Source organism: Haliotis rubra, unplaced genomic scaffold (assembly GCF_003918875.1).
Source record: "Haliotis rubra isolate DU_JTF1 unplaced genomic scaffold, ASM391887v1 Scf656, whole genome shotgun sequence".
NCBI classification, from domain to species: Eukaryota; Metazoa; Mollusca; class Gastropoda; order Lepetellida; family Haliotidae; genus Haliotis; species Haliotis rubra.
Genome location: NW_025767364.1, coordinates 393,032 through 406,023, shown reverse-complemented (window position 1 = coordinate 406,023; position 12,992 = coordinate 393,032). Strand labels below are relative to the sequence as shown.

The following is a 12,992-nucleotide window of genomic DNA, read 5'->3' as shown; positions in this document are numbered from 1 at the left end:
GTGACTAACGGGATCAGGTGGCATTGATCATCTTGATGTCAGTCACTGGATTGTCTCATTCAGACTCAATTATCTACAGACCAATGTGGTATAGCTGGAATATTGCCGAGTTGGGTGTTAACAACAAACACAATAATCATCAGCAGTTCAAAGGTTTGTGCACACTTCCTCCATCACCCCTTTATGAAGACATGTATCCCAGTTTTGTGGTGCATAGATAGTGCCAAGACTAGGGGTGTCACGATACGGTTCGGTTCATCGAAAATCGAATCGATAGATGTACGATTCAATCTCGATTTCAAATGCATCCATTTCGATTTGATTCATAAAGTACTTACTTTCTAATACTGAGAGTTTATTTCACCTGAAATCGTAAGAAATTATGTTGAAAATTCGCTACTACAAGTGTGGCCAGTGAGAGGGTATGCTCCACTGCCGGAGACATTGTAAGTGCCCAGAGGGCATGTCTTTCATGTGAAAATCCTTTGCACAGAACATGATCATTCCAAATGACTTAGTGACATTACAGCCACAATGAACACTTGACACCAGAGTTCGTGACTGAAACTTAATTTCATGATCACTTGTTCAGTGAATATTTGTTGATAACTTGTTTTCACAGTGTTCTAATTGTGCATTGTGCCAAATGTTTTCAAAGTTTGCCAAATTAAACTGATATTACAACAAGTGTGACTTTGTCCTCAGCTTTGGTGAATCATATGGAAATTAATCGAATCGAACGAACTGAATTGATAATCGCATCAAATCGAAGTGAGAGTGAATCGTGACACCCCTAGCCAAGACTAACACCTGGATGGTTTAGACCACACAATGTTTCTTGCTTGAAATCCTGTGCTATGGCCTTGCTTCAGTGTCAGGCATGGGTAAGGTTCATGTAGAGTAAGGCTCATTTGGCTTAGTTTTACACAGCCTCGATAGCTGACTAAACGTGACCACTGTGTCTGACTTGTCTATCACAGGACGTAGGAACGTTGTGTCTACATACACAAGTATTGATGGATCTTGAAAGGTCCCTGATGCTGATTGATTGATCCAGTCAGCCAGTAGTAGTCACCTTGAATGCTGAATCAGGAAAAATGGGGATTTCTGATGACTTTTGGCTTGATTTACATGCAGTGTTCATAATATGGAAGTGCTCTCTTTATTTAGCTATAGGTTGACTTGACATTTTAAGGTGGTCATATCTGATGTTTACTGCACTTAGTACACATTAGAAAAGCTAGGAAGGCATTTATACTTGCCAGAGAGTGAGCAGTGTTGTGCAGTTTTCAGTAGTATTCCAGTGAAATCATGGGGGTGGACACCACACAGGCTTCACACATTGTACCCTTGTATATGTGGAACTGAACTCGGACCTTTGGCATTGTGAGAGTTCGCTTTTACCTCAAGGTCACCACACCATATAATACCAGAAATGCAAGGTAACTTGTGGGGATTTCTTAGGTTTCTGGAAATGAAGAAGCCGTGTCTATGTTTGTTATATTTTGTTTGGTTGTTTTACAGATATACATAAACAAAGTCATGTTTATAAGTAAAACTTTATTTTTTCACAAAGTGTGCTTGGCACAAATGCTCAATGTATCTTTGCACACAACACAGAAGGCCTTTCCACACACGTTGAAAAGATATATATGTCAACCATCTTTCTGTCTCGCTACAAGGAGACAACAGTCAAATGTATTCTACAAAAAGCCCACATCACAGATATTCTTTGTGAGTATTGGCATACATACAGCAAGACAAGGTTCTTAAAGAGACAAAACAATGGGAAGTAAGCCATTTTGTGATTTTAAAAATATATAATGATATCCTCAAATCTTGGTCCAATTAACTATAGTGTGACCACTGCAAAACAAGTGTTTATGGACCGTCCATCTCCTGCATTAAACATGCTGTGTAACACATTTCCCAACATGATCCAGTGTCCAATCAATCCCTTCTTGCTTGCTATGAAGCTGTTGTCAATATGTTGCCATGGATACTGGTCACAAAGAACATCCAGCACAATTATCAATGTATTAATGTACATATAATGTACTCTTGTTTGTGAAGACATGGACATGTGTCTTTGATTAATTCAATATTTTCCCAAAGCAAAGGAAAAATGTTAAAAAACAATTGGTTGTCATGCAAGTAGGTTTATGCAAAAGATGAGAATGTATATATTTTGTCTGAAGCTACAGTGAAATGCTGTGAAACAGGTATCTATGGACATGTGTCTTTGATTAATTCAATATTTTCCCAAAGCAAAGGAAAAATGTTAAAAAACAATTGGTTGTCATGCAAGTAGGTTTATGCAAAAGATGAGAATGTATATATTTTGTCTGAAGCTACAGTGAAATGCTGTGAAACAGGTATCTATGGACATGTGTCTTTGATTAATTCAATATTTTCCCAAAGCAAAGGAAAAATGTTAAAAAACAATTGGTTGTCATGCAAGTAGGTTTATGCAAAAGATGAGAATATATATATTTTGTCTGAAGCTACAGTGAAATGCTGTGAAACAGGTATCACTTGACATGTGTCTTTGATTAATTCAATATTTTCCCAAAGCAAAGGAAATGTTAAAAAACAATTGGTTGTCAGGAAGTAGGTTTACGCAAAAGATGAGAATATATATATTTCGTCTGAAGCTACAGTGAAATGCTGTGAAACAGGCATCTACTAATGCAGGTTTTGAGTACGCCAAAGTATTCATGACTGATCTGTTTAACAGATATAAATATTGTATTGGTCAAGGAAATGTTTTATAAGTAACACCTTCTGACTCATACCATGAATAGGTGAGGATGGTTTTACTCCGATTTTAGCAATAGCTCAGCAATATCATGCTAGGGGACAACAGAAACGTGCTTCACACTTTGTACCTATGTGTGGGATCGAACCCATTCACCACTAAGCTATCCCACCACCCACTTCTTCCATAAAACAATCACAGTGCTACAACTGTCATTCTTTGTAAGACTTACCATGTTCATCTTTTACTAGTCATTGATCAGGTTTGATTTGGGGAACATGGACTCGACTACAATTTCGATTTTTCAACCGATCAGCTCTTTTACTCCAGTTAAACACCAGTAAGACTAAGATCTTGTTTAAGCAAATGTAATTCATTCACACATAGTTCAGTAACCATGCATCCGTGTATATGGGTTAATAAAATATACGGCAAAAGCCTGAATACTGGGTTGCGGACAAGCAAAGGAATACAAGCTTCTTTCACATAAATATTCTCCATAAATGTCTTACACACGTATATTAACACACCCCTACCACTGACTGACTGAGTTTGGTTTTACGCCGCTTTTAGCAATATTCCAGCAAGGGGACACCAGAAATGGGCTTCACACATTGTACCCATGTGGGGATTCGAACCCGGGACTTCAGCGTGACGAGCCAACGCTTTAACCACTAGGCTACCCCACCACCCACACCCCTACCAAACCACTTCCTCATATATGGTTGCTGCAAGGCGCGATGTGCTGGTCATCAGATCCCAAACTTGCCCTGATGATGACGGAAGGTTGCCAGCATCATGTTCACTCTCGTGGGTTGGACCAAAAGCTGAAAATGTTAGTGGATGATGTCACTTTGTGCTGGCATCCACATCAAAGGGAGACTACTCTTCATAGTGACCATTTCCAGAATAATTCAACCAGTTTAACATTCTCCCCTTATGTTGATCTACTGTATTTTTATGGATCAAATATTTCATGTTTCAGAAACAAGAGCATCCAGGTGAGGTTTTAGCCCATCATTAGTTTCCAGGTGCAAAATATGCATGTATATGTATATATATAAAAACAAAAATTAATGTGAAGTCTTTTTAACAATATACGTTCTGTTGGAAATGAACTTGTTAATTGAGCATAAATCTCACATGGACTGTCTTTGAATTGATTGTATTTGTTCTTAGAACAATCTTACTTAAACTTCAGTTTAATTAGAACTAATTATTTTTCCTTATCCTGACTCATGCTATTTTGCTTGGTGGCTTCTTCTTGCGAACACAACTTCCTAGCCTACAACAAACCACAAGCAACCTCCAGTTTAATGAATTCATTAATAATCTAACACAATTATTGCATTGTTAGAGATAAAACCAATATATTAATGACTATTACAGATACAAAATCGGTCTGTAAGATTGCACAAGCCCAAGGATATTCCAAATGCAACAAGTGAAAAGTCAACATATATAAATAAATTCAACAAAAATAAACAAAACAGATCATAATGCAAATAACATTGCAAAACATTCACAAAACACGAATAAATATTAAAGCTATAAAGCTATGTTCAAAGCAATTGTTCCTAGTTCATGTTGATAGTTCATACACTGGGTCAACAAATGTTTATACAATGTAATACTAAACACACCAGGGCAGTATCACTGCATAACTATCACCCACAGGACTAAACAAATGTCAGTTCAAAGGTCACTGCCATCATTTATGTGCATTTAATTATTGTGCGCTGATGACTTTGTTACAATTGTTCAAATAAAGCATTGTCAGAAACAAAGAAAATGGTCTGGGACAAAATAACTACAGATCAAGTATGAATATTTACTCAAAATCACTCAAACTAATTTAGCCTTCTGAAACTTAATGGTCTGTTCAAAACAGGATCAACTAGTGAGTGACTTGTAATGTTACACAGCATCGGCAATATTGCAGCCATATAGCGATGAAACAGGATCATCTAAACAAAATGTCACTAACTTAGTAAATAATTGAATATTAGTTGGCAAATCATTGAAAGAATTTACTGTGAGTGTGTAATGTGTCATTCCATATGTCCACTTTTGTACTTCACCTGTTATTTAGACGATGTAAACAGCTGGTTAAATCATACAAACATCTGCTTGCAGATTCTATGTCAGTTTGCGATGTCATTGTTATCTTGTACCAGTACAAAATTCTCATTTGGCATCACTGGCTAGATTCAGTTTTACATACTATTCACTGGACATAGACAATATTTCACCGCAAAGTTATATCAAAACATTACAGCCTAATTACTTCAACAGCATATCCCAACCTCTCCTGGTAAAGCATAATCAAATGTCATCATCTTCATTCGAATACAATGAGCACAGACTGGCCATGGTCCTTTTATTTCTGACACTGCTGTAAATATTCTAACAGAATAACATTTGGAGAGTGATGAGCCTATGGTTGAACCGTAAGGTTCCTTAACCCATGCTCAGGAAATAATCACTTTCTTTCTATTTCCAACATTGTTTCATGGAACACACCATACAACTAAGATACTGCTTATGATTATGACACTGAGATTGACACACTTCTCAATAATGCTAGTTTTACAGTGTATGGAGTGGCATGTAGACCATCGTTTGTCCTTATGTATGTTACTAAACAGAAAGAAAGTACCAATTGATTCTTTCATATTAAAACAAATACTCTCTGTCATTGTAATTACATATAAACTATAGTAATATTAGAGGATGGGCTGGTCCTTAATGGTTTTTTACATGTGTGGTAGCACACAAACCATTTTGTTATGTTCCATAAAACCTTTTCTTCACAACCACCAACATGTTTCACATGAAACCACATATATCACCACGTTTTATCAATTCATAGTCAACATTTTAACAGTTAATTGGTTTCATCTAATTTAATCCTATAAAATGTAACCTCAAAACTTCCTGTTATTTGTGGAGAGTGGACATCACATCTAATGAATGGTGGTGATGACTGGCTCCTCCCAATAGAGGACCAGCCTTATCTAATGAAAATACAGAAGTGGGCAACAATATAGCATGTGTTGCTTTCTTCAACAGAAACCAGTATACCTGTGTCTATTACAAAAGGACCATCCTTCTGTGTGATTGCACAAGCCCAAGGATATACCCAGTCTGACAAGAGTACTCTATCTCGTAAGAAACATACTACTCAAAGTTAAAGAACATCCAGTATTTCCATGTGACTGTAGTTAATCTGTCATGATGGTAGGTATTGCAACACACGGCCTTCCACAAGTGGTTGGAATTGGTCTTCAGCAAACCATGCTTGTCGTAAGAGGCGACTAATAGGATTGAGTGGTCAGGTTCACTGACTTGGTTGACACGTCATCGTATCTCAGTTTCGTAGATCGATGCTCATGCTGTTGATCACTGGATTGTCAGGTTCAAACTTGATTATTTAAAGCCTGCCGCCATATAGCTGGAATACTGCTGAGTGCGACGTTAAACAACCAACCTACCACTTGTAGTGCTGTCTAACTTGTTTTGAGTAGTACATAATGACACTGTGTCCTTTGTGCTTGTGGAAAAAGGTGTAGGTACGTTTATCAAGATTGTCAAATATGACATAGTGTACAAAGCTATTCAGTGAGTGAGTGAGTTTAGTTTTACACCGCTTTTAGCAATATTCCAGAAATGGGCTTCACACATTGTACCCATGTGGTTAATGGAACCCAGGTCTTCAGCGTGATTAGTGAACACTTTAACCACTAGGTTACCCCATTGCCCCTCCAAAGCTATTCATGTTGAGTGTGGTACACTTAAAATGTATAATAAAACAAAGGAGTAATTACACATGAGACTTCTTTTGGGCATAAATACCTTGCTATAAACACAACAGTTACTGTGTATGACATTCACACTCATCCAAATATATACACAATGTTAAACAGAGTGCCCTTGGCACCTGGAAACAAACAAACATATGGTGTTGATTCATGTCTATATACAGTCAGGTCTTGTATAACGCTCGTATATACCAATATTTACAGTTTGTATTGCACCTCACATAGTGACTCATGTGTAAAAATAACGTCAGATAAATCTGATGGTAGGTGTAAATGGGAACACAGCTAGGTGTTGAATACATTGCGATACATTGTGTATATATGTACAAAAATCAGAGGTTTTCAGATGATATTGGTGTTTACCAACCAATATGTTGGTATATGTACTGCTAAACAAACTGTTTTACTTATAGTATATAAGCAGGAATAATTTTCACTCAATACGTAGGCTTCCTGTGGAATAAGTAAAATGTTTTAGGAACACCGTTCCAATAGAATCTTTCATGCAAACTATTCCACTTTGACTTCTTTGAGTGGCATGTTTAGAAGTTGGTGAATCAGATAAGAACAAATTTTATGGATGAACAACTTCTTTATTGGGAAGATGCGACGTTTCGATACAGATTCTTGTATCATTGTCAAGGAAGTATCGAAAGGATAGGCATAATCTGTATCGAAACGTTGCATCATCCGAATAAAGAACTTGTTCATCCATAAAGTTTGTCCTTACCTATTCCAGTTTGATTTTTAATTATTTTTTTCTGTGTCAAAACTCAGATTTCAATATATATTTGGAACAAAGTTGAGCTAATCCTTAATCACAGTCAACAACAATACTTTATGAATGTCTATACACTATGTTCTTCCATCAACCTTGGAAACATACGCCTGTGAAAATATTGGCATGGATGTGGAACAGGTGCCCTGGCCTGGTCTGACTGCTCTGAACAGTGCTTTAATGATGAGGCAATGGTAGGGTTCACATTATGTTCATGTATGGAGTTTGGTTCACTTGGCCTTCAAGCAGAAGATGCACAGTAACCGTTTCAGGAATTTGTTTTAGCTTACTATGTCCGGAAACAGAATTTGAACAAAATTTGACAATGTTTTCAACAAATCATATTGCAGAATACACTCCCATCTGTTTTACAGTGTGTTATAAATCAATATTTTTAATTGGCTTACAAATATACCGGGATAAGAATGGGTATAAGTGAAAAAAGTGGATAATGAGCCGAGGCTCTTTCCCTCAGATTTATATGATTCACAAGAATGACCTCAGTGTAATCAAATCCGCGGAAAATTCTCATCCCTGCTTATATAGACTTGTCAGTACTATATAGCTAAGAGATAGATTCATGCATGATGGAAGAACATGGTGGATATAGTCCTGATGATAAACAAAAATATAAGTCAGCAGGCACATCATTACTGTCACCATGGTTACCAAATATTAATGTATAGGCCAGACCAAGTTATTTTCTTCAAGTCCCTACTAAATTATCCTGACTTTTACAGAATAATATGGTTTTTAAACATACCTCATTTTCTTTTTTAAACTTCAGTCAAAGTCAATGATAAAATGTACTGACTTAAACCAACACATTTCACATGTATTTTACCAAGAAATTCTGTGAAACAAAAATAAAGGAATGCCCTTGGCCCAGTACTCATGCACCCAATTATCACTGAATAACACAAGAGGAGGACTTCTTGATTTCTCTTTCATGAAGCAAGTCATCATTTTCACCCCCTGTCTCGAATCCCTCCTCTTCAAAGTCGTACCTGTCGAAGTCATCAGTGGGCAGAGGGTTGTACTCTCTGGGCAGTGCGGAACACTTGTTGTAGGCTCTCGTGGCCAGCTTGGCTTTCACGGTATCGGGCAGACTGGCGATGTGAGAGGCTATTGTGGCCGACTTGCTGATCACCTTGTTGATCTTTGCATCAGGAAGTGAGCGTCGGCGTGGAGTGGTGGAACTTGGAAGTGCAGCGAGCTTGTGGGTGAGCTGGCCAGGGCGGTGATGGGTGTGCGTACAGTTGAGGAGGTAGCCGATGATGGGGATCGGCATTGAAACTGCAAATGGGTCCGGTTCTGGAGTAGTAAAATCCTGCAGGAAAGAGTGGTTGAGTTTAAAGCCAATATGAACAGTACTGGGTCCCGATCCTCAAAGCTTACATTCATAACCCTATGATAAACATAGAGTTACAACAGGTCGTAACATTATAACAGGTCCTATTGCAGTGAAACAATTCCTCTCAGATTAAAAAACACAAATAAACCATGTGATTCAGAATGTAATTTCACACTGACAATTTCATTCCATCCAAGGATCAACAAGTACAATTCCATTTTTGTTTGTTATTTAACACAGCTGTCCGATATATTCCAGCTATATGACAGCTGTTGGTCAGTAATTAAGTCAGGTCCTGACAATCCAGTAAATAACATAATAAGCATCACTGCAAACATTGACATGCAATTACAGTTTGTGAGTCTGACCACACATTCTGACGCGCAATGATTGCTGAAGACATTCTGACAGGCAATATGATTGCTGAAGACTAAAGAAGCGAAACGTAACCTTAATCTTTAACGGTGTTCGACATTACAGAGCACACAAACTAACCTGGAGTAACTGGTAGTCCAACAAAGCTTCCATGAGATGCTGACCTCGGCGATCTTTGAAGGCCAAGGGAGACCGTCCTTCCTATGAAAACAAGAAGACAAAGTCATCAATATCCCCCGCAATGGCAAAATACTCTTCATGATTATGTCTACGAGTTATGATTATGTCAAATATTTAGGTGTGTATATAGAAAAGTGGAAGGAGAGTATTGAAAGGTTCCTGCGATACAGTGGATGTAGGGATAAAAGTTCTGCTCCAGAAAGGAGCACTATCACCAATCTTTTCAGTCATTTTTGTCGAACTTGTTGCCATGGAAATGCCAAAAATATTTTATTCAGAATTCCAAAACTACCAAAAGGCACCAGTACACCACCAGATCTATCTATGCCATTTCAATGCCCAAAAAAAGGGCCTTGCTGGTCGTACCGCGGGTCCAACCTTATTGCATCGCATACAGGCTGCCAAGACAGCGATGGGCAAATTTAGTGTACGACGTGAAAGGAGAAAGTCTTCAAAAATATTGAACGGTTTTAGAGTTCTGCTCTGGAAAAGACAAATGTGCACGGATGGACGGACGGATGGAGTCCAATTTAATACCCCCCCGCAAAACGCATCGTTGAGGGGGATAAAAACAGCACTGCTAAGTATATACTACAGGGCTAAACACTTGCAAGTTCACACAATAAGATGCAAAGTAAGAATCATGGTATGTTCATATCATGCTATTAGTATCTCGGTATGTATCGACATATATAGGTTGGTGAATCATAACACCCCACTGGGTGTCCCTGCAACACGCTACCTTGTCCATGGTGAACTCTGACGCTCCGTAGTCCAGCAGCAAGTCCACCAGTTCCTTGCCATTCTCCATGGCGTATGCATAGTGTAGAGCTGTTCTGAAAGACTGCATGAAACACGACCATTAGTTTTCAGGAAAGCGAATGTGTGAAAAAGAAATCATCATAAAAATAGATTCAGTTTTCTTGAAACTCAACCACATTTTACTTTTTACATATGATCTAATACTGCTGGTAAAAACGGGAAACATAAAAAGTATTGTCTAACCTGATCTCTAATGGAGTCCAGTCTTGTCTTCTTCTCATATACTAGTGTTTCTGCTAGTAATTCCACTATCTCGTAGCAGCCTCGCAGTACAGCCTTGTGGAGCGGAGGTTGTCCCTCACCCTGTAACCATGGCAACACATCGACAGGAGAAGGGTGAAAGATTTCAATGTATGATATGAACAAACCCACAGTTCAGTTTGTGTCTAAATGTCTATGGGTTGAAGAATAGGAATAGATATTTAGCAAAATGACCCAGTGCTGGGGAACTTACATGTGTGCGTGAGTCTGCTAGGCAGCACTCAAACTCGGGGTTGTAGTCTGGTGATGAGAAGTACATCAACATGCGAACAGCGTCCACGTCACAGTCCTCCACCGACTCATGGAACTGTACAATCCGGTGCTGTGGAGGAGACAGAAGTTGCAGATGAGAGCCAAGCCTGACACAACTCAAAGGAACCAACAATATTAGTTTGTTATCTTCGAAGTTCATTATATACAGTTCTTGAAAGGCATTTAGAAGTTGGATGAACATGAATACATGACATGTTTTATGGATAATAACTCTTTATATTTCTTTATATGTTTCAGATAAAGGAGCAAGAATTAGCTCTGAAACATTGTATAAAGAATAAAAAGAGGTTGTTATCCATGAAACATGTCATGTATTCATTTTATTACTCGCCTGTGGATGATACTGCAGTGTAATTTCTATACACTAGCAGAGGCCCAGATAAGCTGCGTATCCGGGTAAAATATGCATAGAAAATTTCCACCACGCATTGAAAATAATTCTTAAGTGCACTCACCACGATTTAAAATGTTAGATGCATAAAAGTTTAAAACAAATCCGCACGGAATATACTTATAAAAATCGCTTGCGTTATGAAAAAGACATCGATTGCTATCAAGTTGTACTGTTAGTATAGGACAAGTGTTGTACTGTCAGTATAGGATGAGTGATTTTTTATGAAATCATTTCCATTATATTTAAGTTGGTTTTGATTAGGTATGACATAAGGCAGAACATACCTGCTTAGTAAACTTACTCAATGACATAATACTTAGGTGAGTAAAATGACTGAAATACGCACATATTTGAAAGCAGTGGGTAATGGAAAATGAAATACCCACTCAACATTCATAATACCCACTCCAAACAAATACAGTGGGTACAGTACCCACATGAGCTAAATCTTATCTGGAGCTCTGCACTAGTGTAATACCGCTAGACGTATGACGTCATAAAGGTATACAGTTATGACATCACAATGCTAATACCTCTGTCACAATGGTATTAGACCTTGCTTGACTCGAGGAAAGCTGAGAGTCATCACACTACGTAGGCAGTTTCTATCAGTTTATGTTGGAGAGTAATAAACAGAATACTAAATTGCTTCCGACAAATACCATTTTTATTAAATTCGTGAAAGACTTAGCATCAAACTCGCTTAACCAAATCATAAACTCATTTAATAAAAATGGTATTCCACGGAAGGTCGTTTAGTATCCTCTATATACGCATTTTGACTAAATTATGCAGCAAGTAGTCAGGATCAAAAACTGTTCATTACATCTGTCAATTCGTAACAAGGATGTTTGACATAAACATAATTCACCTCGATGTGACACACCTTATAGAAAAATGGAGCATTCTAGCCAGGGAAACTGATGTTTACTCCAGCAGCTGCTGTGATACCAGCTAGCTGCTGTGATACTGTAGAGTATAGACTGACTCTGAGAAAAAACACTGGACTCGGACGTGCAAAAGTGTTTTTGAGGATTGGTTGGTTTGTTGGTTGGTTTGTTGCAACACTCAGCAATTTTCCAGCTTTAATACAGCGGTCTGTAAATAATCGAGTCTGGACCAGACAATCCAGTGATCAACAGCATGATCATCTATCCATGTAATTGGGATACAATGACGTGTCTCAGCCAAGTCAATGAGTCTGACCACCCGATCCCGTTAGTCGCCTCTTATAACAAGCATGGGTTAGACCAATTCTAAAACGGATTTTCACGAGTGTTGAGGAAACATCTATTGCATTGTGGTCCCACCTGGTATATTGGAAGTATTCTGAAGAAGCTGTCGCCAGGGGATTCTTCTGATTCTGTATGGGAAAGATCCTGAAAGGGAATAAAAACAAATACTTCAGTAACTTCTACAGACATGGCAAGTACAGTTTGTGTGTTGCATTATGCCACACTCAGATATAATCCAGGTATATAATGGCCTGTAGATAATCAAGTCTAGACCAGACACAACAACCGTAACAATCGATATCAAGGGGGTGCACCGACATGCAATCAGCCAGTTACTGAGACACTTCATAGTTGTATTATCCTGTATATATGTTATGCGCTTAGAGCATGTCCCTGGGTGATGTGGATGAGGCGCTATAAAAGTACTCTTATTATTATTATTATTATCTCAAGACACCAATTCAGAATGCCAAATATTTCACCAGCAACAGAATTTTTTTAATGTATTTTTTTATATATTCCATTTCAAGTCTCACATAAAATACATATGGCAAAGAGGACAACATCCAAATATATATGTATATAGCTTCAGTGATGTTTTGCAAGGTTATATATGACATAAAAACAGTATTGCATACATATACACAGGGGTGCACACACATATACATACTATACACATTCATAGTTGTATATCTCAATATAGCATACATATGGCAACATACCACCAGCAACAGAATTAGT

At 38.0% G+C, this 12,992-nt stretch overlaps 1 protein-coding gene across 1 annotated transcript in view; it reads right to left on the bottom strand.

Annotated features, from left to right (window-relative positions):
* Positions 1-8,136: 8,136 nt before the first annotated feature.
* Positions 8,137-12,992, bottom strand: part of LOC124257298 — an 88,733-nt gene continuing 83,877 nt past the window's right edge. The window contains exons 15-20 of the mRNA XM_046691311.1: positions 12,327-12,395; positions 10,543-10,671; positions 10,272-10,391; positions 10,009-10,110; positions 9,207-9,287; positions 8,137-8,687 (exon numbers count right to left, since the gene is read on the bottom strand). Of these exons, the coding sequence (XP_046547267.1) occupies positions 8,265-8,687; positions 9,207-9,287; positions 10,009-10,110; positions 10,272-10,391; positions 10,543-10,671; positions 12,327-12,395 (924 nt within the window). The 3' untranslated portion in view covers positions 8,137-8,264. The remainder of the gene's footprint in view (positions 8,688-9,206; positions 9,288-10,008; positions 10,111-10,271; positions 10,392-10,542; positions 10,672-12,326; positions 12,396-12,992) is intronic.